A 22,227-nucleotide genomic window follows, 5' to 3' on the forward strand; every position below is an offset into this window, starting at 1 on the left:
TGCTGCCATGGAGTAACACAAGTAAAAATAGGAAAAGGGTTTATTTATTAAAGAAGTCATCTGTGAATCACTCTGGTTAAATTAGCACACTTGACACTTTGGATCAGAACATGCCTCTTTAAAATATGGTGGGCCCCACAAGCAAACACCTAAGGGTCAATTCAAGTAGCACTTTAGGAGCCCAGCGGAGTATTTGGAAGGGATGGGGCAGCAATCGTTCACCTTCCCAGTGCAACAGCCACTTTCTGTAAACACCTGTCAGAAGCTAGGGCTGCAACTTTCAAACCACGCGGCAGAAGTTGATGAGCAGTAAGGTCAGGAAAGGAGAGTCACTGCAGCTGTGATCCAGGCAAGATCCTGGCTGGGCCCTGTGCCCACTGCCTCAGAGACTGCTGAGGCCGCACAGCCAAGGAGCACAGTAGGCACATCTACGTGCGATTCAGTGTCTGGAAGATTCTAGAGATCTGCAGCATGACCGGGCCCGTCTCTGGGTCATTCATCCACTGGGTGCTGTTAAGTGGGTTCTCCAGCATGTCTTCAAACGCTGTGGGAAGACAACAGAGCTGAGAGGCAGCACCCAAACACCAACAAGCACACTGAGCCTTTCTCAATGGCCCTGTAGTGAAAGGGAGCATGGACACAAGGACCTCACTGCTGACCCTAATACTCACCCTTAAGAGCCAACCATAGTGTCTGGGCTGTTACAAATAGACAGACCTCAGGGGCCATCGGCAGGGAATCAGACTGCCTGTGTGATCACAGCATGCCAACTGTGTGGAATGCTGTCAGCAGGGTAGGCTGGGCAGCTGCCCTTGCTTACATCTTTGACAGAGCAGTGGACTGCCTGTGTGCTCACAGTATTCCAGTTCATAGTCAACTAGTAGGGCAGCCTAGACTCATGGCATCCCAACTCTGGAAAGCCACTAGCAAGACTCAAAAGTCAGTCCTGCAGCCCTCCTTTCCACACTACAGGAAATGGCCATGTGCAAAACCCTTGGTACAAATATGCTCCAGCAGACTGTTTTTCTTTCTTTCTTTAGAGACAAGGTTTCTCTATGTAGCCCTGGCTGTTCTGGAGCTCACTCTGTAGACCAGGCTGGCCTCAAACTCAGAGATCTCCCTGCCTCTGCCTCCTGAGTGCTGAGATTTAAGGCAAGTGCCACTAGCAGATTTAACACCGTCTTAGAAAAACTTCCATGAGGCTGTAGAGATGGCTCAGAGGATAAGAGTACTATCTGCTCTTCCAGAGGCCCTATACTGAAATCTGATGCCATCTTCTGGCACAAAGGCATACATGTAAATAGAGCACTCATACATAAAATAAATAAAATCTTAACCCTAGCACAGTGAACATGTCATGGAAGACTAGAGTTCAGCTCAACAGTAATCATTTGCTCAGTATGCACAGGCCCCAGGTCCATCACTAGTGTGCACACGCACACACACACAAAATGTTAACAAAGTATTTCTTAAAAATGAAAACTTTTCGTCTTTTCTTTTTTCCTGTTTTTTTTGAGACAGGGTTTCTCTGTGTAGCCTTGGCTGTCCTAAAACTTGATCTATAGACCAGGCTAACCTCAAACTCAGAGATCCATCTGCCTCTGCCTCCCAAGTGCTGGGATTAAAGCATGCACCACTACTGCTTGGCAAACTTTGATTTTTGTAGAGTTTCACAAAATTAGGGCCAGGGAGATAGCTCAATGGATAAAAGCACTTGCCATGCAAGGACAAGCATCTGATTTAATTGTCAGCACTCATATAAAAAGCAGGGCATGATAGCACATACCTATAATCCCAGCACTGGGAGGTGAAGACAGGAGGATCCTAGGGCAGGAGGATCCTAGGTAGCTAGCCAGCCTAGCCTATTCAGCAATTTCTAAGTCAATAAAGAACGTTATCTCAAAAAAAAAAAAAAAAAAAAAAAAAAAAAAAGGGAACTGGCAAAATGGCTTAGCAGTTAAAGGAGTTTGCTACCAAGTCTGATGACCTGAGTTCAATCCCAGGAGTACACAAGGTGAAAGGGAAGAAAAAAATCCAACTCCTACAAATTGTCCTCTGATGTTCACAAGCCCATACATGCCCTCTATACCACACACACACACACACACACACACACACACACACACACACAAATAATATAAAATGTTAAACATGGTAGGCAACTGAGGAATGACACCCAAGGTTGATTGCTAATGCCCACAGGCAGACACATTCCTCTACACACATGTGAATACATACATATGTATATACACAGTGCCCCTACAAGATTAAGGAGCTTCTGAAAGGTCTGCACCAGGTAGCAGGGAGCAGGTGCTCTTTACCCACACAAGCTGCTCTAAAATAACTGTCACAATTGAAAAACAGATACCTAATACCCAGGGCACAATGTGTAAAAAGAAGCAATGCAGACACCCAACAGAAAAGTATAACATGGTGCTAAGACACAGTCTCAGATGGTGAAGCAATTAGGCCTTCAGCATTGGAGGAGTAAGTGCTTTCATGGTTGGTGGCAATGGTAGAGGGAAGGGAGAAGAGGCAGACAAGACAGAGGCAGGGGCTCAGACGCGCAGCCTCTGACGTGGTCATCTGATGCTGCTTATCCTTGAGAAATATGAGCTGCACCACAGTGTAGGGCACAAGAACGGCTTGCCGCCTTTCTTACTGTAGCCAGACAGAAAGCAATTCAAGTGACCAAAAACAGGGTGCCATATTGTCAAAATAACAGTATGTCAGAGAACCAACGGCTATGATTCACCGAACACTGTCTCCGAGTAAGGACATAGGGAAAGAACACAGAGTATGATGTGTGAAAAGTCACAAAGGCAGTACTGCAAGGCCACTGTTCCACTAGCACTGATATCCAAATGCCCAGAAGCCAGGCACAGTGGCACACACCTAGCACATGGAAGGCTAAGGTGTGAGGACAGCACAAGTTTGAGGTCAGCCTAAGCTTCAGAGCAAGCACCGGCCAGCCAGGACTATGTAGCAAGACCCTGAAGAACAGAATTGCATACATGAGCATGCGAACGCACACACACACGCACATGCACAAACACTGATAGGGGTATTTCAGGTGACTTCTACTTATAGAATTTCTAAAATATTTCTGCTAAAAGCTAACGGTTGGTCATGGGTTTAGGGACTGCTCAATTTTTAAAATTATTTTGTCTATTGAGACAACATGCCTTTTCCGTGCAGGAAGGTCATAGGACAATTTGTAGAAACTGGTTCTCTCCTACTCTGAGTGCCAGGGATCAACCTCAAGTTGTCAGATTTGGTGGCATGTATCTTTATCCACTGAGCCATCTCCCCAGCCCAAGGTAGCTATTTTTATTTTATTATTAAACATTAGCAAAAATATCTACTTAAAGCTCCAGGAGGTGTGTACCCCCACAAAGGCCAGCACAAGCAGGCCATCCTGGCTGCAGTGGACCGCCTCAAGAGCAATGCAGGTATGGCACTAGCCCTGCCATGCAGCTGTGGCTAAGAGCCAAGTGCCCAGTCTTGCTGTGCAGAGCACTGATGTCCTGCCCTGTGAACAGGCCGCTGCTGTGAGGAGCAGTCTGCACACCAGCCTCCTGTCCTACTGGCCCAGACCCCACCAGAGGCCGAGTAGGGTGCTCACTCTGGTGGTTTATTTCAGAAAAGAGAGAAAGGGGTGACACTAGGTAAACATCCAGTACTTAAAATGAAATAAGAGCTTCTCTTATCTGGGCAAATGTACCTTAAAACACACTAACCAATGTGCAACATATGAAAAGCTCAGCCACAGAGTATGTACCTAACATGCTGGGCACTAGATCCCTAGCACAAGGGAAAAAAAAAGTCCTCTGGTCAGATCCCAAGACAACACTTATTTACTTATTTATGCATATATGTGTTATTTTTTTATGATTTCTTTTTATTTTATGTGCATTTTTGTTTTGCTTGCATGTGTGTCTGTTAGATGGTGTCGGATCCCCTAGAACTGGAGTTACAGAAGTTGTGAGCTGCTCTGTAGGTGCTGGAAATTGAACCTGGGTCCTGTGGAAAAGTAGCCAGTGTTCTTAAATACTAAACTACAGCCCCTATGTCTTAAGCCCCTATTTCTTGGCCTAGTGGTGGTGGCGCACATCTATAATCCTGGCATTCCAGAGGGAAAGGCAGGCAGATCTCCTTGAGTTCAAGGCTAGACTGGTCTAAAGAGTGAGTTCCAGAACAGCCAAGGATACACAAAGAAATCCTGTCTTGAAAAACCAAAACAACAACAAAAGATCTATATAACGCCTGGCAAGGGTTAGGAGAGGGATGTTTTCAGTGTGAAAAGACCTGTGACAGCCAGATGCAGTGGTGCATGCCTTTAATCCCAACATTCAGGGAGGCAGAGGCAGGCAGATTTCTATGAGTTCGAGGCCAATCAGGTCTACAAAGTGACCAGAACAGCCAAAGATACACACAGAGAAACCCTGTCTTGAAGAAAAAAACAAAACAAAACAATAACTACATGAAAGGAAGAAGGGACGGAGTGAGTGAAGGAGGGAGGGAGAGAGGGAGGGGAAGGGAGAGGAGGGAAGGGGAGGGGAGAGGAGGGAAAGGAAGGGGGAGAAAGAGAGAGAGAAAGAAAGAAAGGAGAGAGAGAGAGAGAGAGAATACCAGTGATAATGAAAACACTAAGGACACAGGCTCAGCCTCATAAGGAACAAGGAACAACTCTGTTCCTTACACCATACATGCTACAACCACAGTTGCACACATATACACACACATACACATACATGTGCACACACTTTCAGCTAAATGATGGACTTAAACTTCAAAACTCTCCAACAATCTAACAGAAATGTTTTCCTGAACATAAAAGAAGCTAGTGCCTTTCAATTTCAAGGAATCAGAGGACTTATGTTCCCAAAAGCTACTTGATAGGAAACCAGAAATGGGACAACACACACAATAAGCTAGGAAGAGTCGGTGTTCAGAATGTGAAAGACTTCCTCAACAAATGAAGAAAGGAAGAACGTAGAAGAAAAAGTGACATGAAATCAGGCAAAGATCCCATGCTGCCACACATTGCTGCTGAGCTCCACCTAAGACCAGAGAGCACAAGGACACATCAGGGCCCAGGCAGCAATTCCTTCTCTTTGTGCTCTTTGTGCTAACCCCGGAAGCCCAGGCCACAAGAGCCCTTGTGCACCAAGGGACAGCAACAAGCTTCTGCATGCAAGGAAATAACCCATGCACCACTGGAAAGCACGGCACAGTCATTCCTGGTCCATGGAACAGTATACAACACCTCACAGATACAGCAATAAGCTTTATCTTACAGAAGTGGCCTAAAAGTGATGCCACATTGTAATGCAGGGACACGTGACAGACAGAAAATATGTATAAGAGTGACCAAACCCTACAGGAAAGGGTAGGCCATTCTCATATGCAAGGGAGTGATGATGTATGGGAAGAGTATGTGTGGGTTCAGAGGGAGGAGGGACTACTTGGGTCAGCCCTCTGCATTCATAGACTAACCCCGAGGAAAGGCAAACCTTGAAAAAGCAGGCTATATACCAAGACCCTGTCTCCAAAAAACAAGCTAGCAAATAAAAAACTTCAAGAAGAAAATAAAAGTGCATGTACACAAACATGTATGGGCTTTTCATCTTGTCATCCATCATCGCTGAACAATTCGGAATCACAGTCCCTCTCCTGGCATTTATTTATGCCACATTAGAAGCCAAAAGGGATCTAGATAATACTATGCTTTTTTCAGTTGCTTCTTTGAGATAAGGTCTCGCTCTTAGCTCACTCAGGCTGGCCCAGTACTCTGTCCTTCTCTGAGACTGTAGGTATAAGCCACATCATCCTCTATGGCCCACTATGAGAGACCTGAGTAACTGCACACACTCCTCGAAACAGTACTGTGGACACCAAAGATGACTGCTGTGTGAGAAGTTGCAACAGGGTCTTGTAACACACCCCAGGCTGGCCTCGACCTCTTAATTCTCCTGCCTTTGTCTTCCAAGGGCCACTACAACTGAGATTATAGGCGTGGCCACTAAAACTGTTTACAAATGAATTGCATATTCATAGCTTTTTAGTTCTATTACTTTTTGTTTTGTTTTGTTTTGTTTTGTTTTGTTTTGTTTTGTTTTGTTTTGTTTTGTTGAGACAGGATTTCTTTTGTAACTCTGGCTGTCCTGGACTCACTTTATAGACCAGGCTGGCCTCAGACGCACAGATCTGCCTGCCTCTGCCTCCACAGTTCTGAGATTAAAGGTGTGTGTCACCACATCCTGTATCCTGTTACTTTTTAAAGTGACAAACTTAGATTTTATTTGTATTTTTGGCATTTATTTATTTACTTGGGGGGGGCATGAACAGTATAAAAACAGAAGTCAGTTCTCACCTTTCACCATGTGGTTTCCAGGAGTCAAACTTAGACTTGGCAGCAAATACCCACTAAGCCATCTTGCTAGCCCCATTATGTAGATTTTTAAGATATAAATATATATCACAAGTAAAAATATAATTATCAAAAAAGTTCCTTATAAATAATAAGGAAAAGCTAAGCAACACTGTTTCCTCATTTCCTATTCCCATAGAGGCCACTGCTCTGCTCTCCTCAAGTCCTCTTCCGCAGAATTTCATCCTACCAAGGCAGAGCCTGACTCCCAGGCTTTCGGAAGATCAAAAGCCTTGCAGAAGCCAACCTGCATGGCATAGGTAGTGCCTAAAACATATCACTAGCACCTGTACTTGTGGTACCTGTCCACAATTCCCCACCCAAGCTAGCCTAAGCAGACACATACCTAGCAATGTCTTAGGGTTTGTCAAACCCAGCTGCACCACTGGGTTGTCCAGGATGGCCTGAAAGAGAGGGCTATTGGGATCGATGCCCTGGTCCAACTCCTCAGGGGATGGCTTCCGGTCCCCCAGCAGCCATTCACACTAAAAGCCAAGAACATCAGAGGAGCTGTTAGTTCCTTCTCGAAGTAGCTGAGGCTCACCTGTCCCTTTCTGTGGTTCTCCACAAGCCCTCATGGCTGCAATGCCTGGAAGGGGCCCTAACATGAACAAACTTGGTCCACATTCAGCCAGGATAGAAACAGAAGGAAGTATCAGTCTAGCTTTCTTAGCAGATCTGGCATTGCAGTTCATTTTGAGTATAGCCATAGCCCTGGTCACAACACAGTACCTAAAACCTGGCTTTATTCAAGGGGACCCCAGAATGGTAACATATCTCCACAGCCAATAAGCCTGGAAAGTCTGAATCCAGAAATGTGTCTCAGTTGTCTGGGCCTCAACTCCACACACAGTAAGGAGGTCATAGGTCCATCAGAGAGTCATCCCTGGACAGAGATGTCCCTGTCAGCAACTGCTATGTGCTCACAGCATGGGATTTGATCCATTTTTGTTTGTTTGTTTTGTTTGAGACATTTTTCTGTGTAGCTCTGGCTGTCCTGGAGCTTGCTCTGTAGAGCAGGCTAGTTTTGAATGCTGAGATCCACCTGTATCTGCCTCCCAAGTGCTGGGAGTAAAGATGTGTGTGCCCACAGCTATCCCATAGGATGTAATCTTAACAACTAATAACCCACAGAACATGCACACAAAAAGCATTGGGGATCCAGAATCTTCACAGTTTCTAATAGTTCACATAAAAAGTGCATCTTCCAACTATGTGTGGAAGTCCTGACATTAAGGGGACATCAGAGGCTCAAAGTGAAATCCACCAGCACTCACAGCAGCATTCTGCTGGTTGTTGTTCACTCGGAGTGCATCAATCACTTCCTTCTCATCAAAGCCCATCTCCATCAGTGAAATGACAGCCTAAGAGAAAAGAACAAGCTGGTCAGAACCTCACCAGAGAATACTGCCCACCAAGGAGCAGTGCCATGTGCAGTTACAGGCTTCCTTCAGGCACAGTCACAGGCAGTGGACAGCATTTGGCACATGAGGTAGGAAAGGGCGTCCTCACTTAAAACCAAGGCAAAGCAAGGAAATGTTTCATCTCTGCAGCCAATTAGAAAAGTCAGAGCCTTGGAAGTGCAGTTAGAACTGCATGTGACTGTACCAGGACAACTGACTAAATGCAGGCCCTAGCTGGCAGTTCTCCTCAGCTCTGCAGCAGTAAAGCACAGTTATCAGAAGAAACCTCCCAAACTGGCCAATGGGATCCCTGTGGAAACTACAAGCCACAGATGATACCCTGAGAAAACCATTTATTCAACATGTCAAAATCTGGGGAGTAGGTAACATGTTCCCTGAGTGGACAGATCTGCAACCTGAAAGAAAAGTCAAAGGCCAAAGGAAGAAAAGAATTAAAACTCCAGCAAAGAACAGGAGAGTGAAAAGAACACAAAGACAAGAAAGTGATGATGTGGCCCGTAGTGTGCACTTGTGGCAGCTGATGGAGAGCAGAGAGGTATCCCAGATCCTGGGTCCTATTCCAGAGCCAGCCAGCGCGACACATTCCCACTCTCTCACCAGCCCACAAGATGTCCCTCTAGCTCTCTAAACACTGTCCACCCAGCCCAAAGGCCACAGCAACAGGTGCAGCAGCACTCCTATAACAGAGACACTTTTACTTTCATTCTTTCAAGAGATGTCACTGAGTAGGAAGAAGCAACCTACAACCACTCATGGACTATATCTATATCTATATCTGTCTATATCTATATATGAGGAACCAAGTCTCTAAGCCTGAATCAAAACTCCCACCCACACGCCAGGGCCCCAGCTTCCTTGTACAACACATCCACAAAGCCAACCTCATGCTGAGGCCACCATCACATACCCGAGCATCGGGTCGGAATTCCTTTTTCCTGCGGATCTTCTTGAAGATTTCAGTGAGCTCATCCCGGGACTCCTCATCTGCAGCACTAGTTCCCGATGCAGCCTCGAGGGAAGTGGAGGTGGTGGCTGCAGCACTTGCCCCTGCTTGGGAGTCGTGGCCTGGAAGAGGTGTGTCAATAGCTGGATCTTCTGAGTGTTCAATTAACCACTCCATGGCCTGAGGCACTGACATGCTGAAACAAGACAAGAGATTCTTCTCAATTCCCCCAGGATGGTCACTGGATACTTTGCTATCCCATGTATTCCAACATGTTTCAAAAGAGATAGCAAGAACAGCAGCAGCAATGGTGGTAGATGATGTTTTGGGATGGACACCTCTACACAGCCCTTGCCTCAAACTCCCAAGACCCAACAAAACAAGTACAAACACCTGCACAAACACAAGGGACAAAAGGAGTCTAGGTCCTAGGTCTACAGCACAATGAACATAAATGTTTACCAGCTCTGTTCTACAGTCTTCATTTGGGATCTGAGTAAGTAACTAAAACCAGGAGTGCAAAAAGACTATTAAAGAAACCCTGTCCCTGCCAGGGGCATCTTTGCCTCAGAGCTCTCCTCATTTGAAAGTGCAGGCACATTTATAGGCTGGTTTTTAACTCTCCTAACAGCCAGGTATCATGGTTCAAACCTTGAGTCCCAGCTAGTCAGGAGCCTAAGGCAGGAGGTTTGCATGAGTCCAGGAGTTCAAGACCAGCATAGGTAACAGAGACCCTCAAAATATACACCGCATACACATACACAAACCAAAAAGATTGTAAATGAAAGCACTTCTGGGGCATGATAATAAGGTGCCTCTTTTAAACACATACACATTAGAAATGACCGAACTGAGTTGGAGAGATGGCTCAGAAGTTAAGATGAAAGGCTCATACTGCTCATTCAAAGGGCCTGAGTTTGTTTCCCAAAACCCATGTCAGACAGTTGACAGCAGTCTGTAATTCCAGCTCCAGAAGATCCAACTCCCTTCTCTGGCTTCTATGGGCATCCCACACACATGTGCATATACATAGATAAATAAAATTTTTAAATAAATCTTAAAAGAAAAAGTACATTCCATCAGCATTTGGGAGGGGAGGTCCTCAGGAAGCCCAGGCCAAGAAGAAAGCAAGCATACTGGTTCAGCCGAAGAGCCTTTGAGGCTCTGCTCTCAGGAAAGCCCATTTCTGTGAGCTGCCGCAAGGCCGTCTCATCTACTCGTTCATCCTCGTCTTCATCCAGCATAGCTGAGGAGAAAAAAGACCTACCATGAGGGGATTTCTAAGCCCTTTGAAGCCCCACAGCCTCACCTACAGAGGCTCATGTCACCTAGCAATTACTGACGCTACAGAAAACTCGAGCCCCAATACCAGCTGTCACACACATATATAGGAATGGCCACACCACAGGCCAGGACTATCCCCACCCCCAAGTCAAGCAAAAGCAGAAGCTGCTTTGAATGTGAGGGCTGGGGACACATCCCAGGCTTAGGCACACCGCTCATACCATTTGCCTTCTTGAACAATTCAACTGCATCAGGGTTCAGTGCTAACAGCTTCTGTGCGACCTCAATGAGAGACACCAGGATCTTCCGGAGTTCTGTCTGGAACTGCAGCAAAATAAAGACAAACAGCATGTCTGGCACAGTGATGCACATTAATCCCTGCTCTTGTGAAGCCAAGACAGGAGATTGCTGAGAGTTTGAGACCAACCTACGTTATTACAGTAAAAGCCTGTTTAAAAAAAAAAAGAAAGAAAGAAAGAAAACCTTTTCTCTGAATGTCCAACAAACCTGCTTAGATCTGCAAAACTAACCCGGACACAGCCCTCCAAATCTATGAGGACATGCTGGTCCTCACCTTTAATCCCAGCACCTGGAAGGCAGAGGCAAGCGGATCTTTGAATTCAAGGCCAGCATGGTCTATATAATGAGACTCTGTCTCAAAAACAAGCAACCCCAAAACAAAACAAAACAACACACTAGACTGGCGGGATCAGAGACGTCCCCTGCACCAGCTCCTTGCCTGATACAGGGCCTGGAAATGGGGCATCACAAGCCTAAAGCCTCCTGAGACCACGTCCAGGGCAGGACCCACAGAAGTCAGAGAGGGACACATGTGCCAGTCAGTCACTGCAAAATCACACAGCTCTTATGAAAATAAACCCTCAAAAGGGAGCCTAAAGGGGTTTGGCTCCCAGCAGTGTCCAGATGGACCCAGAGCTAATGAAGTTAAACACTGGCCACTTTCCCCAACTCCTGCATACATGAGCACACCTTATCATGGACAGGCCCAGGTAGGCATGAGGTGGACTTTTGACTTTAACTTAGATTTCTTGTCTAAAGTAACCAAGGAGCTCAGACTCCTTGCTGAAAGCTTTGTTGTACTCAGAGCAAAGCCACTGCATTTCCCTATAGCTGCCTATCTGTCCAGTGCTATAGTTATGTCAATTTTGTAATTAAAAAAATAAATAAATAAACAAAAATAAAACCCTGTACTTTATGAAACAGTTCAAAAGTAGCCAAGAGATCCTGAATATTCTCTTTCAGATTTTTTTGTTAGCGGGGGAGGGATGGTCCTAACTATAACATCCAAGCTAGCCTCACTTCAAGCCATCAGCTTCCTGAATGCCAGGACCACAAGTATAAACCAGCCACCCAACAACCCAAGCACTTTTAAAGAGCCTGTTCACTGAGACCCAACACCAGGCAGGTGCTCACGTCTCGCATGGTGGTCTGGACTGCAGTCCTGTCTGTGCTGCAGGCAGGCAGGTTCGCTGTTGCCCGGAGAATAGCATCTTTGTCTGGAGCCTTTTGCTCTTGTTTCTTCTGAAAAAAAAAAAAAAAAAGGAAAGACTCAAGATAGAAAAAAGTCCAGGAACATGAAAAGTATGACAATGAACCTGGACCAACAGACCAGAGATGAGGAGAATAGTAACTTCTAAGCTGTAGCTGTGATCCCCTTGAGCTAGAAGATTCTGGAAAGTTCTGTGCATAGCACCAGCAGCAGAAGCCTAACAAGATACTTAGGACATGATCTCACCTACTATAAACCTTATGCAGGTGAAGACAGAGAGGATAGTGTTGCAGAGCAGCAGTCCTGCGGTGCTTCACCCGGGTTGGGGAAGAGACCTCCAGAGGCAGCATACAGCTGCAGTGAAGCCTGGTGGCCTCCCAAGCCCCTTGAACAGAAGGAAAGGATGAAGGTGGCAGAAGCTCACAGACATGGAGGACAGGAGAGAAAACATAACCAGCAGAGGCCAGCAGCACTCGGCAAGTTCAGAAGGTACAGGATGGCACACAAAGGCAGGCCAGGGCCACAGCTAAAGCCAAGAGTCCACAGGGGAGAACCTACCAAGAGCAAGACCATACCAATCTACCAAAGGGCAGGGACATACTGGGGCCAGAGAGGGCAGGCCTAGGATCCAAGAGTCAGAATGGCACTTCTTCCTCGCAGCCTTGGCCAACAGCAGTTTGGTGAAACCTGAGAGCCTAGAGTGGGAGGCTGCATGCCAGAGAGAAAAGGAGAAAAGGGAAAGAAGGAACCTTCCTGTACTCAGCTACTGCTTTGCTTCTTATTAACCCCAGCTACTCATAATCAGGAAGCCAACCAGAAAAGGTGAGACAGGAACAGGACAAGAAGGTCTCTGCTCTAGGGAGCTTAACAGCTAACACAAGCCACCTAAGCAAAAAGTACTAACAAGCCTCCAGGGCTCTCAGAGGCTAGAGGTATAAGAAATATTTCCAAGACCAAGAAGAGGAAAAATAAAAGTACTGAGGAGGAGGAAGAAGAGGAACAAGTAAGGGGGGTAGGTACCTCAGCATCAGCAACCCAAAGCCACACCCACCCAGCATGTGCACAACAGGGTGTCACTGGCCAGAGCCAAAGCAGCCACATAAAAGGGCTACAGAACGGCTAGAAGATATGGTCAAGGAAATCCACAGGATGGCCCACCAGGCCACCCAACAACAGCTGCAGAGAAAGAAAGCAAGAAGAAATGATCAAGAACATCAGAAAAAATACATTTCAGTAATACCAGTACTTGAAGGATAGGGAAGAAAGATCTCTGATAGCTCAAAGCCAGCCTAATCTACATAGAAGTACAAACTAGAACAACAAGGCCCTATCTGAAAAACACAAGAATTACCAAGGATAACAGCTGAAAGAATTAGAGGTAGGCTGCGGTAGTTTTCAGTGGCGGTAGTTTTCAGTGGAATGCAAAAAAGCAGCCGGGATCTGTCCCCAACACTGATAAACAGTTATGAGTGACTTGCTTTAAGAAGCATAATTGTAGTGTGACTTTTTAATTAGATTTGTAGTACTCTTTAAGACTCTTAAGAACTACATCATTTTTATATAGAATTTTAAGTAATGCCATGACATTTCACTTTGCAGGTATGTACTGTATCAAGGCAGCTCTAGCAAGCTACTAGCTAGGTACCCTAAGTAAGTACCCTAAGCAAATATCCTAAACAAGCAGCAGTCCACACCATTTGTGGTCAGAACTATGTTCTTAATGATTACAGTTAGAACTGTAATCTGAGTCCTGCCATCAGCTCAGGACAGCACTGGGAGGCCCAGGATATGTCTAGTAAGGACAGATGAAGCAGCCTGCCCGTGTGCTGCCTGACTGTACCCACAGCCACACCCACACCACCACCATGGCCAGGTGGCCAAAGATAAAGTGGGTGTGAAGCCCAGGCACTCTGCTATATCCCTGGCCCCAGCAGACACCCCAAAATAGCTCAACTCTATCAGGCCATGGGTCCAGCCAAAGAGTTGGCCTGATCCTTCCTGAACCAACCTGGCTTGTCTTAGAAGGGACCCTAATGAGAGACCAACACTCTCTCTGGCATTTCAAAGCATGGGTAACAAACTCCAGAGCCCTGAGACAGGAAATGGTATTAAACAAAGGTAACTGCCCTTCAAAAGAGCACATCCTAAGACTGGAAAGATGGCTCAGCAGTTAGGAGTACTTGTTTCACAGGACGTAAATTCAGCTCCTAGCACCCACTTTGGGAGGCTCACAACAATCTATAACTCCAGCTCCAGGAGATCAGATCGTTTCTTCTGGCCTCTGCAGGCATGAACACACAGACTCACACAAATAAAAATAAAACAATTCATCTTTAAAATATCATTTCCCTCCACCAGGCACACACAGGTGATCTGGTGTTAGAATAGACAGGCTACTCACAAGATGAATCTTGCATTGCATTAGAGAACCTTGCTGAAGGGTAGGCTCTGGTGCAGCCACTGCACAAGTGACAAAGTGGATGGTTTTCCTAAAGACCCCGGATAAAGGGGAGGTGCAAGCCACAGAGAACCCTCTAACAGATTCTAAGACATCAAACTTGGCATAATTGCAAAACCTGCAGGAACACACACAAGCCACACTGACACACAGCTGCCTGTCACCTCTCTGTAGGCCACTCTTTATGTGCAGAGCTCTAGCTACAGCATTCTACAGGAGTCACACCGAACAGCAGCACAGGAAGAATCACCCACTGAGCATAATGTCCTCCTTCTCCCTTGCTTCCAGACGAACAGCAGCTCTTCTGTCATTGGACAACAGAGCAGGCAGACACTCACAGCAGACAGGCTGGGCCATGATGAAGACCCCTTATAATGTATAATGTATAATGTATAATGTATAAGGTGGAGGGACTACACAGGCCAAGGGAATAGCTCAAGCACTTCTTTTAAGTCTGAAGCACAAGAGACACCTACCAGTGAAGAATGCTAGTTCCAAACTTTGAAACTTACCTTTTCTTCCGCTGAGACATCAGCCATCTTAGGAAGTGGGGAAGGAGCACGCTTTTTTATCAATAACAAGACATCTAGAAAAAAAAAATAACAGTTATATACATGAAGTCAGTTAACCATTCCATAGGCATAAATGACATAAAAGGTACCAGATGGAGGTTAGGGAGATGGTTCAGAGATTTAAGGATTTGCTATACAAGAGTAAGGATTGGAGTTCAGATCCCCAGAATTACATAAATGACAAGTGGACATTGCAGCCTGCTCATAATTGTAGCAGTTGGAAGGCAAAGACTGGAAATCCCCAAAGTAAGCTGGCTAGCCAGAGTGGCTATATGGGCAAACTCCGGGTTCAGCAAGAGACTCTGCCTCAATGAATAAAGTGATGTCAACCCCAGACTTTCACATGCATATTCACATATGTATACATATGTGCGCTCACACACTCACTCACACACACATACACACACACAAACATATGCACATGACACACAAGAATGGTGCTAGATGCTTGAAGTCAGAAAGCAGTACCCCTGGGTCTAACCTAAGCCAAGCCAGCACCCCCTCTTCAGCCTTGAAGTGGTCACTGGGTCACCCCAGATGACTTGTGGCTTCAGAGGGCTTCTGGGCACAGCATATCCCTGACAACCATACAGAGCAATGGTATGTTCTTGCATAATGTCCTTTTTTTTAATAATTTATTTTTATTTTATGTACATTGATATTTTGTCTGCATGTATGTCTGTGTGAAGGTGTTAGATCTTGGAGTTATAGACAGTTGTGAGCTGCTATATGGGTGCTGGGTATTGAACCCAGGTCCTTTGGAAGAACAGTCAGTGCTCTTAGTCACTGAGCCATCTCTCCAGCCCCTAATGTCCTTCTTTTCAAGGGCTCAGTTCTAAAAATCTGTGAGGCTAGAGACTGATCTAAAGCATGAACAACTTGAACTGTAGCCAGTTCACCATGGTGGTGGGAGTGGGCAATGAGGGATTTCGCCTTCCACTTCATTTTAAGTTTAGTCATAGCTCATCATACAGGATTACAGCCTGAAGTCCTTATCTGAACGACATACAGAGAACAAGTTTTCTCCCAGAGCCAAGCGTAAATGAAGAAGTGGGTGTGCAGAACAGAAGTGTCTCACTCAGAGCCTGAAGCAGCCACTGTGATGAGCACTTGCAACACAAAAATAAAACCACAGAAGCTCCAGAATCTGGCTGTGCTTTAAAACAAGACGAAACATAACACTCACGTTCGGCTTCTCAGATGTCTCCTTGTTGTTTGGTTAAGGTTTCTGCTATTTTTCATAAGTACACCAAAATACATACTTCTTTTAACAAAAGAAAAACCAAACCAAAGTCAATCTGGTTCCCCTGCTCTTGTCTAAATTCAGAAAAGCACCATGGGAGTGACAGTGGAATGCAGGCTCCATGCTCTGTGGACAGATACTGCCTCTCACAGCCTCCTTACCTTGGTCTTGGATGTTTTCTTCCAAGATAGTTTTGGTGTCACTCAGTACCCTCTGTGAAGCAGCATGTATTAACTTATGGTGGATCACACTCTTGGGGTCTTCTAAGTTCCCATGAGTACCCTGGGGGAAGAATCAAGCCACAGATATCTAAATAGAAAGTAAATTATGACAAAAGTAACACAGAGCCTGCTACCTCCAGCCATACCTGGAATTATTAAGGCTTCTTTATCTCTCTCTCTCTCTCTCTCTCATGTACATGTGTATAGTGCATATATTTTCATGTAGGTATGTATATGTGTGTTCACAAGTACATGACAGCCAGAGGTTAATTTTGGGGGTCTTCATCAACTACCCACTTTATTTTTTGAGACAGTATCTCTCATTGAACCTGGCTTATCAATTCAACTATGTGGCCTGGGCAACAAGCTTTAGAGATCCTCTAGTCTTTGCCCCCATCCTCCTACCCCTACCCCTCCTACCCCCTACCTCTCCTCAGTGCTGGGACAACAGATGTGCTGGGGCTACTGGCTTTCACATGGGTGCTGGGGATCCAAACCCAAGTCCTCATGCTTACATGGTGGATACTTTACCAACTTAGCCATCGCCCCAACCCATAGAATTATTGCATTTTCTTACCAGCCAAGACATTAAAGCATAAATGACAGTGAAGAATCTCTACACATGATAAAAGCTGAGTGAAATGTCAGCAAGCAAAAAAAAAAAAAGAAAGAAAGAAAAGGAAAGAAGAAAAGAAAAGAAAAGAAAAGAAAAGAAAAGAAAAGAAAAGAAAAGAAAAGAGAAATGTCAGCAAGCATCAATTCCCCAGACTTTCAAACTTATCACCAGCCCAGCCCACAGGAGACTCTTGGGATGGCTCAGAGCTTGGGAACACAAGGTCCTATTGATAAGCACTTGCAACCCTAATCACTTTAGTTTGTAAAGATCTGGAAAATGCCTTTTAGATGAATATATGTCTGTGGTCTCCTGAGAATCTGAAGATCCAGTTGTTCTATGCATTTGCTTTTCCTTCTTCAGCAGACACAAAAGGCAGAGGAACTGCATTCCAGGAGCAAGGAAGCGACACCTGCCCACTGACCACCACAGAGGCCTCGGTGGAACACAGTATACACCTGGTCTCAGCTTAGCCTTGAGCCCAAGCAATAACCCTATTACAGATGTACCCTACAGGAGATCATCAAGGGGCACACAGTCTCCAGGGCCCTAGAAACTCAGTAACAGCTTCAGGCAGAGGAGGTAAGAAGGAACTAGGAAAGCAAACCATCAGTAGTACTAAGGAAGATAGGACCCCCAGAAGGACCCTACTGTGAACCCTGCAGGCACCCACCTCATGACAAGTGACTTCACATACTGAGTAGAAGATTATGCAATCCCTTCAGTCTTCCACCACAGACTGTAAGCAGAGGCCTGGCAATGTAGCTCATGATCTCCCCAGGCTCCAGCACTCACCCATACAAAATGCAAACAAACCATCTCCAACAAAATAGTCCTGCTTGCCTTTGGGCTGCACCTATCATCTATCTGATTGCCAAGCAGACAAAGACCAAGAACACACTGCCCATGCCACATGTCAAAGATGGGACTCACTGTGCATGTGTGTTCATCACCAGGTATATTAACCTGAGTTTGTACAAGTTTCCACAAGTTCTCCACTGCCCACCACTGTTCACACAGTTTTCCTGGCCCAGGTACCACACATAATACCGAGTCCCTCCTCAAACTCACAACAAGGCAAAGAGCTCCGTTTCTTGCTGCTATGGGTCCCCTGGTGTCAGATTAAGAAAGGAAGAAGCCCAGGAAACCCAGTGAGATGGCTCACTAGTACTTTCTAAAACCTGAAAGGGACTGAGACACAGATTTGGAGGAGGAAGTTTTGGTCCATCCCAGAATGGGCCACCTAGCACATTTGGGACACAGGGTTCTTCCGGCCTTCCTGGGTGTTCTAGAAGGCATCTTGGTACCACAATGCACACATTCAACAAAAGGCCTCTGTATATATGGCTGACAGCCAAAAGAGAAGAAAAGCTAAAGCATGTGTTTCCCTTTAGACCCTGGAACTTCAGAATACCAGAATCCTTCATCAGTCTCAGACTGAAAACAGTTTTGAAAAGTGGACGATTACACACAAACAAAGCTGTCAAGACTAAGGGGTATATAAGAGTAAATCTACTTTACAGCAACCTACATACTCACCACTGTGAAAAAAGCACCGACCCCAACTTTCCTTGAATCTAGAAATGGCCATTTGACAATGTCAATTTGTTTGAATTAAGAAACACCTAGGGACCAGGCAATGGTGGTGCATGCTTTTAATCCCAGTACCTGGGAGGCAGAGGCAGGCAGATCTCTGTAAGTTGGAGGCCAGACTGGCCTACAAAGTAAGTCCAGGACAGCCAAGGCTACACAGAGAAACCTTGTCTCAAAAAACAAACAAACAAACAACTGTATCCCTTCAAACCATGAACCAAAATAAACATCCCTTAAGTTGCTTTTACATGGTAGCTGGTCACAGTAACCAAAAGAATATAACACCCATTCATACTAAGTGGGCTGCTTTGAAATTCTAAAATCTGTAGCAATCGCAGCAGATTTGTCAAGTTCAGAATTCAGTCTGAAGCACAGTAGTAATAACTGTATTCCAAAGCATGTCAACAGCTCACCAAGGAAGGTGACATGAGCACAAGTTGTCGCATACGCAGCACCACAACCCTATGTTCACACATCCTGAGGTGTCTGGCATTAGTTTCTGCTCATGCTGATGACAGGGTTGAATCATCACAGGACTGGGACAGTTTAGCCTTTGGAGAAGTCCTGTGCTTCATGCAGATGCTTTACACCACAGGAAAGCTCCTCCACACCACAGCTCCACAACTAACCCCTTTAGAGAAGATGGTTTACTGTGTCCTGTTCCCACACTTAGGTGGTGGAAGCTGAGGGATACCACAGTGCAGTCACTTTGGATAAAACAAAAGGGATGGCAAAAAATAAATCCATTTCCTTAAGAATTATAATAACAAGCACCTCCTTGATACAGCAGTAGACTCCCAGGAAGGCTGTGGGAGAAGCATTTTGAAAGACTATATCATACCCTTAGGTAGAGAGGAAAGAAGGAAAAATAATAGTAATAACAACCCCAGTACTAGTGTGCACAGAAGAGTAAGGAGAAAGAAAGTCAAGTCAGGGGGCCTGGAGAGATGGCTCAGTGGTTAAGAGCACCAACTGCTTTTTCAGAGGACCCGGGTTCAATTCCCAGCACCTACATGGCAGCTCACAACTGTCTGTAACTCCAAGATCTGACACCTGCACACAGACATACAGTCTGTACAGTCAAGTCAGTAATATGATGTGCACAACAGGTTTCCAGGAAGCCAGTCAGGTACAACTAGAAAATCCTCTTTCTTAATGAACTCACTGTAACTCTTAGAGACAATGGGACTTGGAGGTGGGTTAGTTCTGATGTCTCAGCTCCCTAGTCCTGTAATTTACAACAGCTCTTATGCTGTGAAATTTCCCTGCTGCTTCAGTCCTCACACCTAGAGAATGCAGAGTAAAATAAAATATCAATTTAAAGAAGGATAATGACAAAAAACAAATTCAAAATGATACAACTGCAATACCAACTGGAATATTAAATATCACAAATAATTAGCATCATATCAAAACCAGCTGCTTAACCTACCCCACTGCTCCTGAAATTTATTAGTAAGCATCTGTGACTCATTTCCCATTCCCTTCATAAAATATTGCCATGCTGATTTTGTAAATCCACACCATTAGTGAGTTAAGGAAAATGCCATACCAATGAAGGTGACATCCTATGTTAGTGTGGTTTACTCCCTCAATCCTTATACTGGCTTTGGGGTTACTCCAAACTTAGTCCTGAGGAACCCACCCAGGTAGGGGATGACACAGCACAGTCCTAGACAAGCATACATGCTAGTGAACAGCCTAGATCTTCCCAAGGAGTCCCCAACCTTTGTGCTGAGCCTGTGGGTTTCTAGATAGCAAGACCATGGGGGCTTGTTCAGAAGAAAAACAAGAAAACAGTCTAAACACATTTTGCCCTTGAGCATATGAGCCTCCTTGAGGTGAACCATAGAAGCCAAGACCCATGGTTACCCCAACATCTAGTGTGTTTAGAAGGAGCTTGAAACATCTCCTGGCACCTGCCTGGCATTACAGACGGCATTACAGAGCCCGTCTGCTCTACACAGGAGGCACTCGGAGGTTAAACCACCCTTTGCAAGCAGCTGCTATAATAACTTGAAGATTGCCTTTAGAGGCAACACAATGCTGCACTTTAATACAACCTACCACTGTAGACCCCTCACTTTCCACGGAGTCCCCTCTAAAAAGGTGTGGCCACCTTTAACATAAATTCTGGCACTAATCATGTCTGGTATGGTGCTTCCATAGGCCACCAGGGCCAATCAGGCATCTATCTCACCTTTAGCTGAGAGCAGTTTAGAGACAGGAAGGCTTCAAGAACTAGTCCCAAGTCTTAACTACCTAAAACTAAAAAGTTCACTATAATACAAAGCTCACTGGATGTAAGTAAACTTAACAAATGCCACTTGCTGGCAAGGATACCCTTGTCCTGGACCTTCCACTCACATCAACTGTTGACCCAGCAGAAAGCAGAAGCCCAGGGACTTATCCCACAGTGGCACTATTTTAAGTGACTACAACTAAGAGCCAAGCCCAGGTCAGGGGCTCCTAACAGCTGACTCTTCAGGCAAGGAGTGGGCCCTCTTATTAAAACGATCTAGTTACTTCTCAGCTTCAGTGAAAAACTAATACCTCATCCCAAAAGCAGGCAAGTCCCAACACTAGAAAACATGAGCTCTTGCTTTCGCCTCTCCCGGTCTCTGTTAATTGTCGCCTTCGCTTCCCCAGGATGTTGCAGAAATTAAATAAAGCTCGCCCATCAGTCGGGCTGTACGCTCTTCTCTGAGCCGCTAGGGTTCTGGTTCACGAAGGTGTAGAGGAAAGCAGAGGAAGGCACTGCCTTGGCCCGGAGGAGCGACGGCTGGGAGCAGCGGGCTGCACGGTGGGACCCGGGATCGGGTCCCAGGCAGAAGCGACGAGATAGGAGTTTGGGAACGGATGGGAGTCTGGGGTTTGGGGAGGAGTCCGAGACAGAAGTCTAGGTTTCTGGTTTCCAGAAAGGAGGCAGAGGTGGAACTGGGTCATAAGAGGATCGGCCTTACCTGCTTGAGGCAACGCTCCTTGAGCTTCTCCACCGACGTGTCCTCGGTCGCCTCCTCTAGCCATTCGGCGCCGTCGGCTGCGCAGATGTGCAGCCGAAGCACCTTGCCCGCGAAAATCTTCTCCTCCTGCACAAACATCGCACCGCCGTCCGGGCCTGCACCGGCCGCCCGAACCCGTGAAGGTCACTGGGGCTAGCGGGCGGACCAGGGGCGGGGCCGGGCCGCCGCGCGCTCTTTCGCTGGCCGCCGCCGCCCCGCCCCGGCTCCTGTCAGGTAGGCCGCTCGTCAATAAAGGAGCCGGAGCAGTACCCTCGCTGCTACTGCCGCCGTCGCCGTAGCTGCTGGGGGCGCGCTGTAGCAGCCGCGCCGGAAGTGCGTAATGGGAGCCCCTGGGTATGCCGGGAGATGTGGTTTCTTTGATATGCATTCCGCTCCTGCCGCCGCCACACAGGAAATACGTAAGTGCACCAAGGCACGCCGGGAGTTGTCGTTCCCGGGCAGGCGACCGGCCCCCTTAAAAGTGAGTGAAGTGGGTCAGGTGCATACCGGGAGTTGTAGTTCTCTATACACCTCTTTCCTTCAGCACCAACCAGCCTTGATACCTGTTGTGCTGGCCTATTGAAACTGATTGTGCTCCAGAGCCGGCCAAAATCCCAGCACACAAGGAGGCAGAGGCAGGAAAATTGTGTGGTATGCACAAAGGCCTGGGTTTGATCCCCAGCACAGCATAAGCCTGGTACAGGTTTATAATCCTAACACTTAGGTGGAACCAGAAGGATCAGACAGGTGATCCTTAACTATATAAAGAGTTCAGGGCCACCCTGGAATACATAAAAGCCTACATAAAACACACACAAATGAGCACACCACTGGAGAAATGGCTCTGTGGTTAGGATCACTTGCTATTCTTGCAGAGGATTCTGGTTTGGTTCCCAGAACCCACATGTTGGCTCACAACCATCCTAGAGAT

The 22,227-nt window shown here is 46.1% G+C and overlaps 1 protein-coding gene across 1 annotated transcript; it reads right to left on the reverse strand.

Annotated features, from left to right (window-relative positions):
- Positions 1-28: 28 nt before the first annotated feature.
- Positions 29-21,617, reverse strand: Ubac1 (UBA domain containing 1). Its single transcript, XM_021641086.2, has 10 exons — positions 21,258-21,617; positions 16,029-16,149; positions 14,565-14,638; positions 11,519-11,626; positions 10,306-10,408; positions 9,938-10,046; positions 8,765-8,996; positions 7,711-7,797; positions 6,780-6,918; positions 29-544 (listed from the first exon to the last, which is right to left on the reverse strand). The coding sequence occupies exons 1-10, from the start codon at positions 21,393-21,395 to the stop codon at positions 429-431; spliced, it is 1,227 nt and encodes a 408-aa protein (XP_021496761.1). The 5' UTR covers positions 21,396-21,617; the 3' UTR covers positions 29-428.
- Positions 21,618-22,227: the final 610 nt, after the last annotated feature.

This window comes from Meriones unguiculatus, chromosome 8 (genome assembly GCF_030254825.1).
Source record: "Meriones unguiculatus strain TT.TT164.6M chromosome 8, Bangor_MerUng_6.1, whole genome shotgun sequence".
In the NCBI taxonomy this organism is placed as follows: Eukaryota; Metazoa; Chordata; class Mammalia; order Rodentia; family Muridae; genus Meriones; species Meriones unguiculatus.